The sequence below is a fragment of the Lethenteron reissneri genome, chromosome 55 (assembly GCF_015708825.2).
Source record: "Lethenteron reissneri isolate LAM-NWPU_2019-01 chromosome 55, ASM1570882v1, whole genome shotgun sequence".
Classification (NCBI taxonomy): Eukaryota; Metazoa; Chordata; class Hyperoartia; order Petromyzontiformes; family Petromyzontidae; genus Lethenteron; species Lethenteron reissneri.
This window is the reverse complement of record NC_083833.1, coordinates 10,151,375-10,170,394: the sequence shown is the minus strand read 5'-3', so window position 1 is coordinate 10,170,394 and position 19,020 is coordinate 10,151,375. Positions and strand designations below refer to the sequence as shown.

The 19,020-nt window shown below is 51.8% G+C and overlaps 1 protein-coding gene across 1 annotated transcript in view; it reads left to right on the top strand.

Annotated features, from left to right (window-relative positions):
• The window catches only part of MFSD4A (major facilitator superfamily domain containing 4A), a 36,443-nt gene extending 20,802 nt beyond the window's left edge, over nucleotides 1–15,641 (top strand). The window contains exons 5-11 of the mRNA XM_061574263.1: nucleotides 663–807; nucleotides 903–1,015; nucleotides 1,561–1,734; nucleotides 4,887–5,034; nucleotides 5,750–5,820; nucleotides 10,379–10,511; nucleotides 11,885–15,641. Of these exons, the coding sequence (XP_061430247.1) occupies nucleotides 663–807; nucleotides 903–1,015; nucleotides 1,561–1,734; nucleotides 4,887–5,034; nucleotides 5,750–5,820; nucleotides 10,379–10,511; nucleotides 11,885–11,919 (819 nt within the window). The 3' untranslated portion in view covers nucleotides 11,920–15,641. The remainder of the gene's footprint in view (nucleotides 1–662; nucleotides 808–902; nucleotides 1,016–1,560; nucleotides 1,735–4,886; nucleotides 5,035–5,749; nucleotides 5,821–10,378; nucleotides 10,512–11,884) is intronic.
• Nucleotides 15,642–19,020: the final 3,379 nt, after the last annotated feature.

Sequence of the window (19,020 nt, the reverse complement as noted above, 5' to 3'; positions counted from 1 at the left end):
CCCACCCAGACCCCCCCCCACCCAGACCCTCCGCACCCAGACACCCCCCCCACCCAGACCCCCCCCCCACCCAGACCCCCCCCACCCAGACCCTCCGCACCCAGACACTCCCCCCACCCAGACCTCCCCCACCCAGACCCTCCCCACCCCGACCTCCCCCCCCACCCAGACCCCCCCCCCACCCAGACCACCCCACCCAGACCCCCCCCCCCACCCAGACCCCCCCCCACCCAGACCCCCCCCACCCCGACCTCCCCCACCCAGACCCTCCCCACCCCGACCTCCCCCCCCACCCAGACCACCCCACCCAGACCACCCCCCCCCACCCAGACCCCCCCCCCACCCAGACCCCCCCCCCCACCCAGACCCCCCCCACCCAGACCCCCCCCACCCAGACCCCCCCCCCCCCACCCAGACCACCCCCACCCCGACCCCTCCCCAACTCTCACCCCGAACCCTTGTCCCGACCCCCGACCTCTCACCCCGACCCCCCCCCCACCCTGACCCTCCACGTTGTACGATAAGTGTTCCCTCGTGGAAGAACGCGTTGTAGAGAAATCTCGTCGCGTGAACACCACGCGTGAAGCGAGTACTCGACGCACCGCTCGCGCTGTATGTGCTGCCCGTGTACTGAGCGTGTGCCGCGTGTGCTGCCCGTGCAGCTGCCCGTGCCGCTGGCGGTGCTCTTCCTGATGGTGCGGAGCCGCTGCAGCCAGTGCTGCAGCCAGGAGAAGGCCCCGCTGCTCGGGGAGGACATCTCCATGGACGACGACGACGGCGACTCGGGGCCCGACCACGACCGACAAGGTGACGCCCCGAGCACCAAACTCGTGTGTGGTTCATCAGCGTTTATCGGCGTTCTTGTATTTTTTTTTGTTCTGTGTTTTTATCGTTTGTCGTAGGGCCTACACAACATGGAATTCTGAACTGTTTCACTGGGCAGAACTTGTCGACAAAGATGATGTCCATCCACATATTGGGAATGCTCATTCTGCTGTTCTCTGAAGGAGTCTTGGTAAGTCAACATCATCGTCGTTATTATCGTCACTGTCATCGTATTTGTGGTCATCAATCTTACCACCATCATCATCATCACCACGCTTGTCACAATCGTCCTCAAATGTATCGTCAACATGGTCACCCCCACAGGCACTGTGCGCGTCGGGAGGAGTGTTCACGCACTCCCTGACGCATGCGCTGGAGTCAGCACGTGGTGTGTTAGCCAAGACGTTAGCATTGAGAGGGGAGGGGGGGGGCTCCCTTGCCTGTGCGTGTCTCTGTGCCTGTCTGTGCGTGGGGAGCGGTAGTGTAGTGGTTAGCGCCATGCGATATGATCCCGGCGACCCGGGCTCGATTCCCGCTCACAGTCAATACCAATGACGACTCAACCTGGTGCGGTGTGTAAACATCGCCACTGGGGAGACAAAGGCGTTCGGGCGTGTGCTGGCCACCCACCCCCTCGTGTACCGTTCCGGCCTTCATAGGTGCTCGCTGACAGCACTTGCCCCTACAGTCTGCTAAGGCTACGCGGGGGTTCTTTGTCTTTGTGTGTGCGTGCAGTCCGAGTTTGCGGGCTTTGTGCACAGCTACTCGACGCACAGCTCGGTGCGCATGCTGCCCAGCGAGGCGGCCTTCCTCAACAGCCTCTTCTGGGGCTTCATCACGCTGGGCCGCCTCGTCTCCATCCCGCTGTCGACGCGCGTGCCGCTCAGCATCCTCCTCTCCATCAACTGGGTACGGCGCATTCGACTCCCCGCAGCGGCGGGGGGGGGGGGGGGCTCGGCGTGTCCGTGCGGTGGGAGCGGTGGCGCAGCGGTTAACGCACTGCGCTACAAACCCCGGCGACCCGAGTTCGATTCCCGCTCGCGGGCAACGCCGGTGACGGTTATCTGAACCGGTCCTGGGCCTCTCCTAGAGAGATAAAGGCGGTCGGGCGTGGTGCTGGCCACCCACCGCCTCGTGTACCGTGCTGGCCTTCATAGGTGCTCGCTACCAGCACTTGTCCCAATAGTCTGTTAAGGCTACACGGGGGATATGTGTCTTTGTGTCCCTTTGTTCGTGTCCCTGTGTCCCTATGTGTGTGTGTGCATGTCGTTATCCCAGTGCTGTTTTCCGATGCTGAAAAATTCCCTGCAAGTCACTCGATTTGGATCACACAGAGGCGCAACATCGCTCCTGACAGGACAACTTTGACAGGACCCTCCTGAAGTGGAGTCTTGAGACTGGGTTAAAGGATCACAGTGGTGACGATAAGAATAAAGCCCCAGACAAGGGGGATCTGCGGATTGGTCGATGCGATCCGAGTTGGCGGTGCGGGTGAGAATTCTGGCTGCCACAGCGAGCATGTGCAGTTGAGCAGTGAAGTGACTCAACAGTGGGGTTGTCGATACCAAGGCGAGAAGGCCTCGTGTTGTGCGAGGAAGGCTGCGGGTCGGCTCCAGTGGAGGCCGGAGCACCAGGCAGAGTGCCCCCCAGCTCTGCGCTCCCGCCCGCCCACTCGCTCGCTCAGGGCTGTGGGTTTGGCCCAAGAGCCGCCACTACTTACCGATTCAAACCAAGAGCCGCCACTACTTACCGATTCAAACCAAGCCGTCTGGAGCCACCGCAGCGTGAGCCAACGGCGCTCATTGTCAGCGGCCGTGTCGCAGCGCTTTGCCTCCGGCGGCAGCTACTGCAGCTGCTGCTGCGATACGAGCGTGGTGGCCGTGAATGATGATTACCGCTCCTCGTGGGTGTGTCGCCGTCGTCCCGTCCGCGTTGGTGCCATCGTCCGGCTCGGCGGCAGAGCGAGCGGCTCGCATCCTCGTTGGGAGTGCACGGAGGCTGACTTGGCCCAATCATCCCATTGGGATCGATATAATACGTACCACTTTGTGGGGAAGTCAACAGCCGGTGTGCTATCGATAGACACCTGCGATGATCACGGTTGGCTACGTGTGGTGTGAAAGAAGTTGAACATTCATACTTAAGCTTGCCCTCAACAGAGGAATATGGAATTGCTGTGTGTGTCATCATGCTCGTATGCACACTGTGTGTGTGCGCGTGTGTATCATGCTCGTACTCTGTGTGTCTGTGTCTAGACTGACTGTGTATGTGTGTGTTTGTAGACGGTCTGGACCACTGGACGGGTTCCGCAGGATTGGAAGGATGCCCTGGTGGTCCCCCTCTTTAAGAAGGGGGACCGCATAGACTGTAACAACCACAGGGGCATCTCACTCCTCAGTGTGCCGGGAAAAATCATCTCAAGGATTATTCAACATTGCCTTGCTAGGCACGCTGAGGAGGGGCTTGCAGAGCCCCAAAGCGGTTTCAGGAAAGGGCAGTCCTGCATAGATGCCATATTTTCTGTCCGTCTGCTACAGAAGAGGTGTAGGGAATTCCAACAAGATCTACATCTCTGCTTTATTGACCTGGTCAAGGCCTATGATACCATCAGTAGGCCTGGGCTCTGGGTTGTTCTTCGTGCTTTCGGAGTCCCTGACCCTCTGCTCACGATCATTAAGGACCTTCATGATGGTGAGCGGGCCCGGGTAAAACTACGTGGCCGGGAGTCAGAGCCATTCGCTGTACACCTTGGGGTGCGACAGGTATATCCTCTGGCTCCCACATTATTTAACATCTATTTTGACCACGTAGTTCGTGAAGCCTTCAATAGCTGTACCGGGGGAATTTCCATTTGGTACAAATATAATGGGAGGCTGATCGATGCCCGCGTGTGATCAAGGGATGGCTCCCTATTGGTCAACCACGTTATGTATGCCGATGATTTGGTAATAGCTGCTCATTCAGAGGAGGAGTTGGAGACGCTGCTGCTGAGACTGGAGCGTGCTACTAAGAGGTGGGGCCTTACCATCAGCCCCACCAAAACTAAGCACCTGCCTGGGTATTTTGTATCATCGGACACTCCACCCCCACAACTCTCAATCGGTGATGGGCCAGTTGTGGAGAGAGTGGAGAGTTTCCCATACCTTGGCAGTGTGCTTATGACCGGCTCCAGTTTAACAGCAGAGGTCTCACTCCGAATCAGTCGAGTGGCAATATCTTTTCATCGGTTGCATAACGCTGTGTGGAAGCTGCTTGGTCTGTCGCTCCGCACGAAGCTTCAGGTCTTCTCGGCCACAGTCATTCTCTCCCTTCTCTACGCTTGCAAAACGTGGACCCCCCCCCAAATGGAGCATCTTTGCCGGTTGGAAACATTTAGGCTGGCCTGCCTACGATCCATCCTGGGTTTAACCAAGCTAGATTGTGTGAGGAGCTCACATATCCTTGAAACATCTGGACAAGGTCCCATCGGTGAGCTCCTATGGCAGGCAAGGCTGCGTTGGCTGGAAAATGTAGCCCACATGCCCAGCCACTGCATGCCTAAACAGCTTTTGTTCGGCCGGATCGAGGGGGATAAATGGGCACAGCACGGGCTAGAAAAGAGATGGAGTGATGTGGTACAGGAGGACGTGAAGCTGAGTGAACTTGCCGATGACTGGTACCAGCGGTGTCAAGATTGGCCTCTGTGGAGGAGGCTCGTGAAGGACGCTACTGGGCATTTGGAGGCAGTCGCACTCCAACAACAACGGAGGGCGGAGGAGCGACGCTCACAACAACGAGCGGAGCATCGGGTGGCTAAAGCACAGCAAGTTGGCACAGTAGGGGGCACAGGTGATGTATCAGCCAGTCGTCTCAGTCAGTCGACCCGTGGCACCTGCTGGGTCTGCTCCGTGACCTCCTGCCAGTGGGCGTTCGACACTTCACGTGGGCCTCAAGGTACACATAGCCTGGCACAAGCGCCGTGGTGATGCCACCGCCACTTAGTGGCGAATGGCGGTTGTTGTTGTTGTCGACTGTGTGTGTAGACTGTGTCAGAGACTGACTGTGCGCATGCGTGCGTGTAGATGGGCTGCGTGGCCTCCTTCGCTGTGATGCTCACCTTCTCGCGGCACCCCATGTCGCTCTACTTCGGCACGGCCGCCTTCGGCCTCTTCCTCAGCAGCGTCTTCCCCAGCGGCCTCGCGCTCACCGAGGACAGCCTCAACTACCGCGGTGCGCTCGCTCGCACGCACGCGCGCCCACTCCACGGTGCCGGGACGAGTCCGTCCTGGCTGACTTCTCTGACCCCTCTTCACACCCGCCCCCCTCGTCTTCGTGAGCTGGCGTCGGCAGGCGCCCAAAGTGGAAATTCCACATGCCTGTGGCGAGTGATGGTTGTACCCGTAGGATGATCAGTGCTTAGTCCTACAGTGTGGTACTTATTCTATTGGTGGAAAGCCATATAAAACTTGACCTGCCTCCCCACCACCCCCCCCCCATCTAGGTTAACTCGGCCTTAAATGAGTACCTGGTGTGGTGTGTAAACACAAGCAGTGAGGGGACCAGGCAAAGTTCAGGCCGCGCCATCGACCTTGTGCGGCATCTGGGCCTTCGCAGGCCCTCGCAAACAGCACCATCGCATCTGTGTGTGCGTGTTCGGCTAAGGGTGCACCTGGCCTGGCACTTGCTGCACTGACTATAATTATTGACCACACTTCACCACGCAGGTCGGTGTGGGTTGGTGAAAAGGAGCGTCACTTAAATGTCAAACGGCCGGTGCTTCCACTACTGACGTGCCTTTGTACGTTTGTGTGTCTGCGCGTGTGTGTGCGCGCTTTGTGCGTGTGTGTGTGCATGTGCGTGCGGACGTGTGTGTGCGTCCGTGTGCGTGCGTGCGAGCACTGAACACAAAATGTAACGACGACCCGTGATTGTGTCCCCCCTCCAGGTTGCGCCACCACTTTGCTGGTCACGGGAGCGAGCGCCGGAGAGATGTTCCTTCCCGTGATCGTGGGAACGGTGAGTGAGCGCTCCCCACTTGCGCTACCCGCCCGGCACTCTCCACCCACGCTTGTGCCGGGCTGCTGCCCGGCTGGCCCAGTGCTTCCACATCAAGGCGGGGTGGGGGGGGGGAGTCCGTCCTGGGGATGCGTTGTCTGGGACGTAGTCGCTCCGTGGAACCCCCACACCGCCCGTTGTGTCCCTCCACTGCTGGATGAGGCCACTTCTCACGTCTGGGTGAACCTTATTTTCACCCGCTGGTCAGCCTGCGTTGGTGGGAGCAAAGCCATTGGGAGCATAGACGTGCAGCACAACAATGGACTTTGCTGCACCGCCCCCTGCTGTCCACAATGTAACACCGCAGCAGCAGCCACCGCCTGTAGAAACCAGCGGTGCACAGTGGTCGCCCATCCGAGCACTATCCGGGCTGAACCCTGCTTGGCGACCCGAGGTGTGATGAGATCGGGCACGTTCCTGACTTGGTCAGGATGTGGATCCAAACTTCTCACGCTGCAATCTCCGTTGCTAAAGCCGGGTCTGTTGCGAGCGTCGGCGATTGTCTTCCCAAATACTCGTGCGATGGAACTTGTCTCTAGTGGTGGCCCTGAGCAAAGTGGTGGAAACTCCACGTTGCTGTGGAAAGGGCTGGTGTCTATAGGATGACCACTTGACTTCCCACAATGCATTACTCATTGTATCTACCCCGGTGCGATGTCGAGCTGAGTCGACTTGAAACCGAATTGCGAGTCGAGTGCTCCAGCCACCGCAATGTCAGCAGATTGAATCGACCCTTTGTCCTACACACACAATTCATCTTCAAATCTAAAAGGGATTCCCCCCCCCCCCCACACGGTCTACACTGTACGTGTTTGCACTGACTCCGAATCTCGCTCCCCCTTGAGCCTCGAGGATTTTATTCCTCACAACTGGCAACGCTGGTCTGGCGCTCCATGCAAAAACAGCTCCCGCTCGCTTTATTATGATTCCACTGGGCTTCCTTCCCGCCCATAGCGTCGCTGCTTCCTGGTTTTGTGGCCACGGTCGGTAGAACAATTGGATGCTCGGGAAAGTCGCACTTTCGCGGTTCCCATCATAGCGAGGCGCCGAGGTTGTTCCAAGCCGGCGTGGGCAGAGGCCCGTGGAGGAGGCATCGCGCACGCGGCGGGCACGAGCCGCACGCGTCGCTTGAGTGCGCGCCAGCGTTACGCGACCCGGCGCTGGCAGCGGAGGTCCCAGCTGCTCTCTCGTGGCTGGAGCGTCACACACGACAACATAACCCAACAAACGGGAGTTGTCGACAATGTGCGTTCGTATTCGGCACCCTTCACGACCTGCAGAGGCAACCACCGTGCGCTTGGGTTTAGACACAAACGAGTGGAACAAATGTAGCCCTCTCCCAAAACTGATGTCGTAGTTCAATTTCTGCAATCGTCCACACCTCGATACAACTGCTGCGGAGCGCGGCTCAACAACGAAAATGCCATAAGTTCCCCCCCCCCCCACCCCCCACAATGTTGCCCAAGCTGCGACGTTGGGGGGAGGGTCGCACAGCGGCGGGCAGAGCTCTCCCGGCAGAGCTCTCCCGGCACAGCTGTGAGATTTGGGCTCTAATCCTGGTTGGGGGGGAGGGGGGTCATCTCTGCCCATCATCATCCCTCTGGCTTCAATATAAAGAGTGCCACGATGAAGAGGAGTCACCATTGAATTTTAAGTGTCAATAGCTTGTAAGAAATGTACACTTAAATTCTCAGTTTTGCAGTTTTTATCACAAATAAAATTAAACAATCTACTGGTACCATGCTGAATCACAGGGCACATGAGCTGTTTGTACTTCGTAAAAAAAGTAGTGGAAATTGCACATTCATATGGCAGAGCCGGTATGTTCTTAAGACGACCAAAATCGACTTCCTATGAAGTGGTTCTGATTTTATCGACCCTGTGAATCATGATGGGCTGAGCTTGCGCTGACCAAAATTTGACCTCTTGATTTTTCCATGTATGAGCCGAGTGCTGCTTTAACAACCGCAGGGCACCGCAGACAGATGCGTAAACACTTAAACGGCAACGTTAACGCGATCCACGGTAATGTCTGAAGATTGTAATGTGATTGCTTTATTGAAAGACTTCTTAGGCCACAATTCATCTGAAAACCAAAACGCATACAAGCGTGGCAAGCAGCAGCAGTTCACCGCAATCTTGCTAAACGAGAGCTGTCGCCGCCACCGTGAGACGAGGCACGTTCGTTCGTAGCGCGGGCGTCACTCGGCCTGGCGCAGGGGAACCGGTGCATCGTGCGCTGGGCCGCTTGTGGCCCAGAGGTCGCAAACGGGTTTTAATTCCTTACCCGTACCCGTACCCGGCCGCACTAGAGTCGCAAATGGGTACCCGTACCCGTACCCTACCCGTACCCTACCCGAAATGAGTGACAAACGGTTACTCACCAGTGACTCACGGCCTACCCGTACCCGTACCCGGCCGCACCAGGGTCGCAAACGGCTACCCGTACCCGTACCCGGCTGGGTACGGTTAGCCGGGTATCAGGTAGGGTACGGGTATCGGGTACCCGGTTGTGACCTCTGTTGTGGCCCCTCGCCACAGACACCTCGCGACGGGGGGCTGTGTTTGAGTATTGTTCAAATCGTTATGATACGGCGGCGGCTGCTGGCGTATTGAAATACGGTCGGTTATTTTCCCAAAAATAACTTGTTGATTTTCTTTTTGATTGAAAGCTTTCGTGACTGCAAGGATTCATATTCTTGGTTCTTTCGGTAAAGTCACGTAGAAGGGAAATAATAAAATAATGTAAATATAAAACAATAAAAATTCTCACGACGTTTCGAATGTGTAGTGACATAAGAAGGGAGGGGCTGCTGGGGGCTCTGGGATCCCAGGCGAGTCCAGACGCTTAAGCCTCTGGGCGCCAGGCGCTGGGTTCCCAGGGGGTCCAGACGCTTAAGCCTCTGGGCGCCAGGCGTTGAGTTCCCAGGCGCTTAATCCCCTGGGCGCCGCCAACGGGGGGGGGGGGGGGGGGGCTGTGTGTGCTCTGTGGGATGTCTGGTGGCGCACACGGCCCCACCCCTCGTTGGACCAGGCATAAAAGGAGAGCTTCCTGGACGATCGGGGCCCAGTTGTAACTCAAGACCCAAGACCCACGACCAGCCATCTGAAGACCCTGGGATGCTGTGAGAGCCAGTGGTGGGACTCTGGAACTCCCGACTCTACGACCTTGTGAGGGCGAGCGTAGCCAGAGTAGAGTATCTAGAGTATCTAGGCTGTGTAGCTAGGCTGTGTATCTAGGCTGTAACAGAGTATCAGGACTGTTGGAGTGTTGTATTGTAATAAAGAAGTTACATCTACAAGTGTCTCCGGAACCCGTTACAAATGCAACACAAGCAATCATCATTAGGTGTGAAATCCACAGCAAGAAAATTGGAATTTTTTTGTTGGTCTTTGTTATTTTGCTTTTTACTTGAGAACCAAATGCGTCTAGTAATCGCAAGCCCCCTGCGTGCCCGGTTCGCCTTCCTGTGTGTGTCGGCTGTGCGGCGGTGGTGGTGGCGGTGGGACTGCTGAAACCAGTAAAGCAACAGACGCTATTGGCGGAGTGCGCTTGTTTTGCGGTGTAGAGCTGTACCACAATGTCTCGCGACGCAGACCCCGAGCCGCCTGTGAAATGATTATTTCCAACGTCTCCGTTCTGTACACTATTGTTTGGCCAGTACTGGAAAAGGAAAATAACTCGACACAGACGATAATTTTGTTCTCGAGAGAATAGGCGATTGTCCCGTCGTGCCTAAACAACAATCAGGGCGAGATGACAAACGGGCCGAGATAAGAATCATGCCTCATTCCGCTGTGACGACGTGTTTGTGTATTCACGTGTTTCTATAAACGCAGGTCTCACCATCCCCTACCCCCCGGTTCAATCGAGCGATCGGGCACCACTCACTCATCACTGTGTGTGGCCCTGAGCCAGTGGTTAAACACTCCACATTCCCATGGCAGGAGCCCTTCCCACGATGGAACTTTTCGCTCTTGACTTCCCACGATTGTGATCGCCTGACTGGAGATCTAAAGGTTGCAAAAGTTAAAATCCCTTTTTGAGGTTGAATCAACCCATCACTGTCATCGTCATCATCGTCACCATCGTCATCATCTCAATCTGTGGTAGACAAAATGAGTAGCACTTCACAAAGTCAACATTGGTTTCGATTTAAAGCTTTCGTGACTGCAGGGATTCATCTTCTTGGTTCTTTCGGTAAAGTCACGTAGAAGGGAAATAATAAAATAAAAATAAAACATAATAAAATAATTTTATATAATAAAATAATTTTGTTTTATCTTTTATCATGTTTTATTTTTATTATTTTATTATTTCCCTTCTACGTGACTTTACCAAAAGAAGGCTGTAGCTCCGGCCATAGCAATGTGGAATTTCACACGATGGGTTCAGGGTTTCCAGCAGGAACGAGAGTGGCACCCCCAGCAGCCGTGTGAACAGGGATGCGCTTGAGCTCGCGAGCGTGACGATCGAACGGGTCGCAGGGGAATGACTGTGAACGCTTTGTCGACACAGATCATTGACCAGCAAGGCTACGGGATCTTCCTGCCCGCTGGGCTGATCATCTGTGTGCTGGGGCTGCTGGCATTCCTGGGCCTCATCGCGTGCCGACGTTTCTTCAGCTCGCATGATGAAGATCGCCCTCACGGTAAGCGTGACTGCGTATCGATGCACGGGTGTGTATGTTGCGTGTATGTTGGAGGCAGTCGCCCTCCAACAACAACGGAGGGCGGAGGAGCGACGCTCACAACAACGAGAGGAGCGCCGGGTGGCTATAGCACAGCAAGTTGGCACAGTAGGGGGCACAGGTGGTGCGTCAGCCAGTCATCTCGGTCATCTCGGTCAGTCGACCCGTGGCACCTGCTGAGTCTACCCCGTGACCTCCTGCCAGCGGGCGTTCGACACTTCACGTGGCCTCAAGGTGCACATGGCCTGGCACAAGCATCGTGGTGACGTCACCGCCACTTAGTGGTGAATGGCGGTTGTTGTTGTGTGTCTGTTGAACGCGGGCGGAGTTTGGCGGAGGGGGAGCACGGGAGGGCAACGCCCTGCCCAAACTGGACACATTCATTAATTTATTTTCAGTAGTTTACAATCAAGATTATAAATACATTTATTATATGCATCGGCGATTCCTAATCCGAGGGACAAAGTGAATCCCTGCCCTCCCCCGCCAGATATAGAAGTCTGCCCATGATGTTGAACGTCTTTTGCATCGTGTGTGGCCAACCGTGCTAATCTGAGGTGCACGGTGTCATTTATGGAATATGGATTTCCCTGTGTGTGTACACACATGCCCAAACAATATAACCATCAGAAGACTGTTGGGGCATGTTGTTGTTGGCAAGCACCAATTGATGCCGACACCGCACGTACAGCACTTATCCCTCCAATCTATGAAAGGTTACTCGAGGCATCTTTGTCTGTTTGTGCAGTGTGTGTGTGCCAGTAAAGGGTGTGCATGTGATTAAACAGGTGATATTGTGTGTACAGTGGTACCTCGGTATACGTCGTTCATTCGTTCCAGAAGGTAGGACTTATACCGAAAATGACGTACACCAAACGAATTTTTCCCATAAGAAATAAAAGGAAAGGAAATAATCCGTTCCAGAGTATAAGAAATTATATTTCATGTGGCATATTATACATTAATGAGGTTGTATAAAATAATTTAGACACTACTTATTACTAAAATACATACATAAATTAAAATAAATAGATAAATAAATGAAAATAGATTTAAATAAAAATAAAATGTAACATCACTTTACCTTGCTGAGAGGAGTTTATCGCCTACGGGGATGGTGGTGAGGAAGGGGAGGAGTGTGAACGGGGTCTACGCGGGTACGCGGTGACTCATCCCGACCCATACAAGTTCTAGCAAGCGCGTCGTATCCCAAGCAAGACGTCGTACCCCAATAATTTGCTCTCGTCAAAACACGACGTATACCAAATTCGACGTATTCCAAAGTGGTCGTATACCGAGGTATGACTGTATGTGTGTCTGCGCATCTTCAACAGATTCCAAGGTGGAGCCTGGCGGCGCAGGCATGTGAGACACCCACGCCGACGTTGAGGTTCACTGCAGTTGGGACGCTCCACCGTGCTCCCTCCCCATCGCACGTCAACCACGTGGCTTCTCTCTCTCGGCACCCCATGGGAGAATTACACCCATCTCGCCTCCTCCCCAGCATCAACCAGAAACGTAACATCCTGTAGTGATCCTATAGCAATCCTTTCTCGGCGTATAGGTGCATGAGTACAATGTGTGGTGTAGAGACGCGTTAGGGATAGTGTGTGGTCTATTTGATAAAGTGCTGTGCAGTGTCAATCCATTGTTTTCCATCACCTTTCCTATGGCTTTTAAGCCTTGACCCCTGAACAGAAAGAAACGAGTCACGTTTGGATGCAATATATTTATAAGACTTCCTACCAAACGTTATGTACATACATTTTTCCCTAAATAGACAAAAAAAAAGGTTCGTACCCTATTTTCTAATGTGTGTACATTCATAGAGATAACTATTGAATTTGAAATCTTTCCCCGTGAAAATCTCAAGGCGATTTTTCAGAAGAGCCCTGCCCAAGATGTTTGCCCAATTCCAGTTTTGTTTTGTTTTCTACAAAGCATACGAGAGATGGACACCCTTGCCTTGCCACGCACATGGCACATGGTAGGAGGTGACAAGCCCGCTTGCTGTACTGCTCACCGCTGGCACCACCTCGTTTATCAACAGGGGTGTGCCCCCCACGTGGACCGTCGTGTCTCCCATCCCCGCGCGTTCCACCAACTCCCAACATCGGGCTCGCGACGTTCAGGACGCAGCGTCTTTCAGTGCGAATGAGCGTGCGGCATTGATCGCCCGCAACCTGAGCAGTTGGTGAAAATGCCACATCCCAAAGGCGGGGGGGGACCGTTCGGTCTGGAGGTTGATCGACTGACTGTTCACCTCCCGGGCAGTGGTACTCGTTTTGTATCCGTGCTGGAGAGACGATGAGTCGAGTCGACACCGGCAGAATGTAACTGGTGACTCTCCAATCATGTGTTAAACGCCTGTGCCACAGAATTTGTTTGGAAGTTTGATATAATTAAGTTAAAGTCATAATCACGGTGGATAAAACAAGTAGCGCAGCTTGTGTGAATTCGACAGTGTGTGTACACTATAGAGCCCGGATGGAGATTGTCCACCAACTGGCCCCTGCCATAGGAATGTGGAATTTTCACCGCTTGCTTGGGGCCATCAACAAAGAGGAGTGCCACATTGCACTCGTGTGACGGAGCCACTTTTCACGAGAGGGTGATGATCGTGTTACGAATGACTGCGCTTTATTTTTCCTAAATCTGTGAAAACTCATCATTTATGTTTGCAACCACCCCCTAATTTTACTTAAGCAACTTTCTTCGAAACCTATACCACAAAAAAGTACGTAAGCATTTTAAACAGTTTACCGTGTGTGTTTTGCTAAGCTGTGAAAAAGCGTGTGAACATTTTGGTAGCCATGTACACAACGCTATAGCTACATTTTTATTTGCTTTGCCGCGAAATTTATAGCTCGACGCATATCCTGAAAAGCAACGCTTGTATCCTGATAAATATGAGACCACACGGCCTTCTATAAAACATATCCGGTCAAGCGTCACTTAACAAACTCTCCCGGTTCTATTGTCACGTGTTTTTTTACACGGCACCCTTAACATTTCGTGCCGATTTCAACGTCCCCGTTGTCGTAAAACGTCGGCGGTTTCATATTTTGTTAGCAATGTTGCACGCCAAGGTTCAAGAGGTCATCGCAGCCCACGCTGCTGAAACCGTGACCCCTCACCCGCCGCCTCCGTCGCACGCATCCCGGTTGTTGCACAGGCGAGCGATGCCCGAACCAGCAAGGCCCCTTCGCTCGTATGGTCTCGCAACATCTGTCTCCAGGGTTTCCCGATGTCACCGCCACCACCGCCGCCACCTCCGCCGGGTGCCGCCCCAACCTCCCCGCCTCCATCCTGCACTTTCGCTTCACCTGTTGGTCTTCCCCTTCCCGATTAAGGCTTCAAGGTTGTCCTGCAATGTTTATTCAGAACTTGTGTGTCATAGTCTTGGCTCTTTCGGTAAAGTCACGTAGAAGGGAAATAATAAAATAATAAAAATAAAACAATAAAATTCTCACGACGTTTTGACTGCAACACAAGCAATCACACCTGATGATGATTGCTTGTGTTGCAGTCGAAACGTCGTGAGAATTTAAATTTTTTATTTCTATTATTTTATTATTTTCCTTCTACGTGACTTTACCGAAAGAACCAAGAATATGAATCTCTGCAGTCACGAAAGCTTTAAATCGAAATGTAACTTGTATGTCGTTTACCCGATCTTTCCAGGAAATAGCCTGGCACCGTCTGCAAGTCACCCGCTATTATTCAAAGTCCTGAAGCTTTTTGACTGATCTGTCAAAGTGCACATGGCGTGGTGTGCGAACATCTCCAACGAGGAGACAGGTGGCCATTCTTAGTGTGCGTTTCCTAAAGAGCACCTGTCTCAAAAGTCGTCAAGGTTGCAGGGGGCGGGGGGAGCTTTGTCATCATCTTTTGCAACACAATTAGAGAAAGATTGGTGTCATTGTGGCTGCTATACATAGCCATCAAAACGATCGGTTATGTTACTGTCTGGCACATATCACAAATATGATTCAAGGTCAAATTTATCACCCATACATCCCCTTAATCAGACCTTGAAAAATACAAGGCCTCACAATTTTCTAAATATAGGAAAATCATCTCAGCAGACGCGACTTGTCAGATCAATTTCAAGTTCAAGCAAATACTTTATTAGACATGCCATCCACACATCACCTTGCAATGCATTTATTAGTAACCTGCTCTTTGCATGCTTGAGAGTGGGGTAATTAAGTGTCATCACAGTAGTCACCTTAGCTTGATCTAAGAAAAACCCGAAACGTTGCATGCTTACTCTGTAGAGCATTTAGATCCATGCTTGTTAGGCACTAGCTGTGTGAACCATACACGTTTAACTTGGTGCGGAAAGAGGCTGGGATCGACATTTATACTCCGTCGTGATAACACTCCGAGATGGTGCCGTGGTCTATCGGTGAGCGCACTGGACTTGCAAGCCACAGGTCGCCGGTTAAACTCAATCTCTTGGTCTTGGCAAGTTACAAAAATGGCAAGTTTCTTATATCCTCACTGCCTGTCCACCCAGCGGCATGAATAGCTACACCGCATTTGGCCATTGGCAGGTCGTGTGTGGTGGGGGAAAGTGTGGGTACTCCAACAACTTTCTTCGCATTAGTTTGGGGTTGCTGATGGATCAGAGCGCCACCCAAATCCTCAAGCAGGAAGATCTTATATTCGTTTTGTCACGTATTTAATAATACACCGTGACGTGTGATGACTCGAAAGTTGAACGTTTGACTATGGTTTCAGTGTGGAGTTTCGCAAGTGGTATTCGATGAAATGAAAATGATTATAAAGGGTTGTTAGGTTGCAAAGGTTGCACCGCAAAGATGGTATCTGCAGTGAGCCAACCAATCGGATATGGGATGTCTCAATAATGTGAGTTTTGTAAACCAATTACAGTTAAAATATCCTCTTCACGATTATATATCCAGGTGATTGGAAGCCGCCAACACGTCTATTTAATGTGTTCCGTTTGATGGGTCCCCTTGAGGGCAGACACCACGTGATTGTCATATTTATCCCAAGATGTGTTCCATGCAACAGTGATCCTCCGCAGTCTCTAACCAAATAAACCGCTCACCGCCTTGTCAAGGTTGTCTTTGTCTTGACATGATTTACGACGACACCACATGCACTTGCATCCATTGCCCACAAGGTGGAGCCTCCATGATTAATTATTTAGGCAGAAACTAGTACCAGAATTAAGGAAGTTTTCATAAAATATTAGCAAAACGTTGTCCTGCCAATTAATGAATTAGGATCAAGATTTATACATTCAATATTTTTAAATGTATAAAGGAAGAGTTTCTTTATTCCAATGAGTAAAAATGAGAATTATATTTGTAAACCACCGATCATCAGGGATCCCAACGTGCTGTACAAGACGGTAGTTCGTGCAACTGATCACTTAGACACGGTAGAATAATAAAATACTAAAAATAAATTGCGGAATTGTCTCAAAGTGGAATAGTGCGGAAGTGCACAGATAAGATTTGAGACGCTCTTTAAACATGTCCACAGAGTCGGAGCGATCCTGAGACCTCGTGGGAGAGGTAGAGAGGTAGGGAGGGAGCCCCAGAGTGTTAGGGGCTACACGGGAGCCGGCTCTGGTTCCCACAGCCCAGACCTGGGAACACACACGAACTGTGATCACAGATTTGTGCTGTTGGCAGCGTGTGAGATGACATTTTATTCAGAACCCCGCGGCGAGCATTGCACCCATTCTGTGGTGCTCGAGCAGGAGAACCGGACCGCACATCAGGATGTGAGAGCGGTGAGTGCGCGCGTGGCCTGCCCCATTGTTTTATTATTCACCACTTTCATCCGCGCCTCTTTCCCGCACCGCGCACTTGTCTCAGTCACAGTGTTGCTAAGCCCACAAGCTGCTAACCCCTAGTAGCCACAATGAGTAAAAAACAAACTTCGCTGGAGATTTAAAGTTTTCGTGACTGCAGGGATTCATATTCTTGGTTCTTTCGGTAAAGTCACGTAGAAGGGAAGTAATCAAATAATAAAAATAAAACATAATAAAATACAATTCTCACAGGTGATAAAATACATTTCTCACAGGTGAGAATTGTATTTGTTTTTTTTATTATTATTTTATTATTTTCCTTCTACGTGACTTTACCGAAAGACCCAATGATGCCCCCCCCCCCTACCCTCTCGGTCCGTGAAAAAATTATCTTCCACGAAGCCGGTCCCTGGTGCCAATAAGGTTGGGGGCCGCTGTGCTAGAGGACGTCTTCGGAAGACGGCGTCACGGGAATACTTCCGAAGTGAATTCGAAGCCTCGCACGCACACTCGGGGCACACCTTGCAACGTTCCGTTGGCCGCACGTCAAGCGGCAAATGTTCAATCCCCCAAGGTGTGCGTAGCCAAATTGTGACCAGGGGCCGTCCATAAATGACGTCACGCACCTAGGGGGGGGAGTGAGAAATGTGACGTCACATCAAAATGCGTAAATTTTAATAAATATAAACAACACGTTCTACTTCATTAAATAGACGTTTTAATAAATGTTTTCTCCTACAACATCAGAGTGCAGCGCCACATTAAATACGCACTACAATGACAATAGTTTAAAGCGATTTGAAGCATGTTTTATTTTCAAAATGAAAATATATATTTTTTTGGGGGAGGGGGGGGCAGAGCTTTGTGACGTCATATTTGAGGGGGGGGTCTGACTTTTTGTGACGCCGTGTGACGAACGAGGGGGGAGGGGGTCAAAAATCGTCCAAAATCGCGTGACGTCATTTATGGACGGCCCCCAACCAAATGTAAACTTTGACGGAGTCATCGGTGACCAAGCGCTCACACCACCAACTGCCCATCATTGCCACGGCAGAGACGAGATGGCAGGCGAGGGATGCCACGGGACGAGTCCTCGTGGATTGCGCGGGGTCGCCACCTGCTGGTGGCCAAGGGTTTCACGCGGCATTGGCCGTGAGTTTGCCAGGGAACAACACATGTCTTTGGGGACCGGCCATAAATGACGTGACTCGGTTTTGGACGATTTTTGACCCGTCCATAAATGACGTCACTCGATTTTGGACGATTTTGGGCCCGTTCATAAATGACGTCACTCGATTTTGGACGATTTTGGGCCCGTTCATAAATGACGTCACTCGATTTTGGACGATTTTGGACCCGTCCATAAATGACGTCACTCGGTTTTGGACGATTTTTGACCCGTCCATAAATGACGTCACTCGATTTTGGACGATTTTGGGCCCGTCCATAAATGACGTCACTCGATTTTGGACGATTTTGGGCCCGTTCATAAATGACGTCACTCGATTTTGGACGATTTTGGACCCGTCCATAAATGACGTCACTCGGTTTTGGACGATTTTTGACCCGTCCATAAATGACGTCACTCGATTTTGGACGATTTTGGGCCCGTCCATAAATGACGTCACTCGATTTTGGACGATTTTGGGCCCGTTCATAAATGACGTCACTCGATTTTGGACCCGTCCATAAATGACGTCACTCGGTTTTGGACGATTTTTGACCCGTCCATAAATGACGTCACTCGATTTTGGACGATTTTGGGCCCGTCCATAAATGACGTCACTCGATTTTGGACGATTTTGGGCCCGTTCATAAATGACGTCACTCGATTTTGGACGATTTTGGACCCGTCCATAAATGACGTCACTCGGTTTTGGACGATTTTTGACCCGTCCATAAATGACGTCACTCGATTTTGGACGATTTTGGGCCCGTCCATAAATGACGTCACTCGATTTTGGACGATTTTGGGCCCGTTCATAAATGACGTCACTCGATTTTGGACGATTTTGGACCCGTCCATAAATGACGTCACTCGGGTTTGGACGATTTTTGACCCGTCCATAAATGACGTCACTCGATTTTGGACGATTTTGGGCCCGTTCATAAATGACGTCACTCGATTTTGGACGATTTTGGACCCGTCCATAAATGACGTCACTCGGTTTTGGACGATTTTTGACCCGTCCATTAATGACGTCACTCGATTTTGGACGATTTTTGACATGTTCATAAATGACGTCACTCGATTTTTGACGATTACCCCCCCCCCCATCGTCACACGGCGTCACAAAAAGTCAGACCCCCCCCCTCAAATATGACGTCACAAAGCTCCCCCCCTCCCAAAACCACATTTCCATTTTAAAACTAAAACATGCTTCAAATCGCTTTAAACTATTGTCATTGTAGTGCGTATTTAATGTGCCGCTGCACTCTGATGTTGTAGGAGAAAACATTTATTAAAAGTCTATTTAATTAAGTAGAACGTGTTGTCTATATTTATTTAAAGTTGCGCATTTTGATGTGACGTCACATTTCTCACCCCCCCCCCCCCTCGTCACACATCGTCACAAATGTCTGACCCCCACCCCCCCTATGTGCGTGACGTCATTTATGGACGGCCCCTAAATGTAACTGATTTAAGAGATATGTCCCCGCTGCTTCCACTGCCGT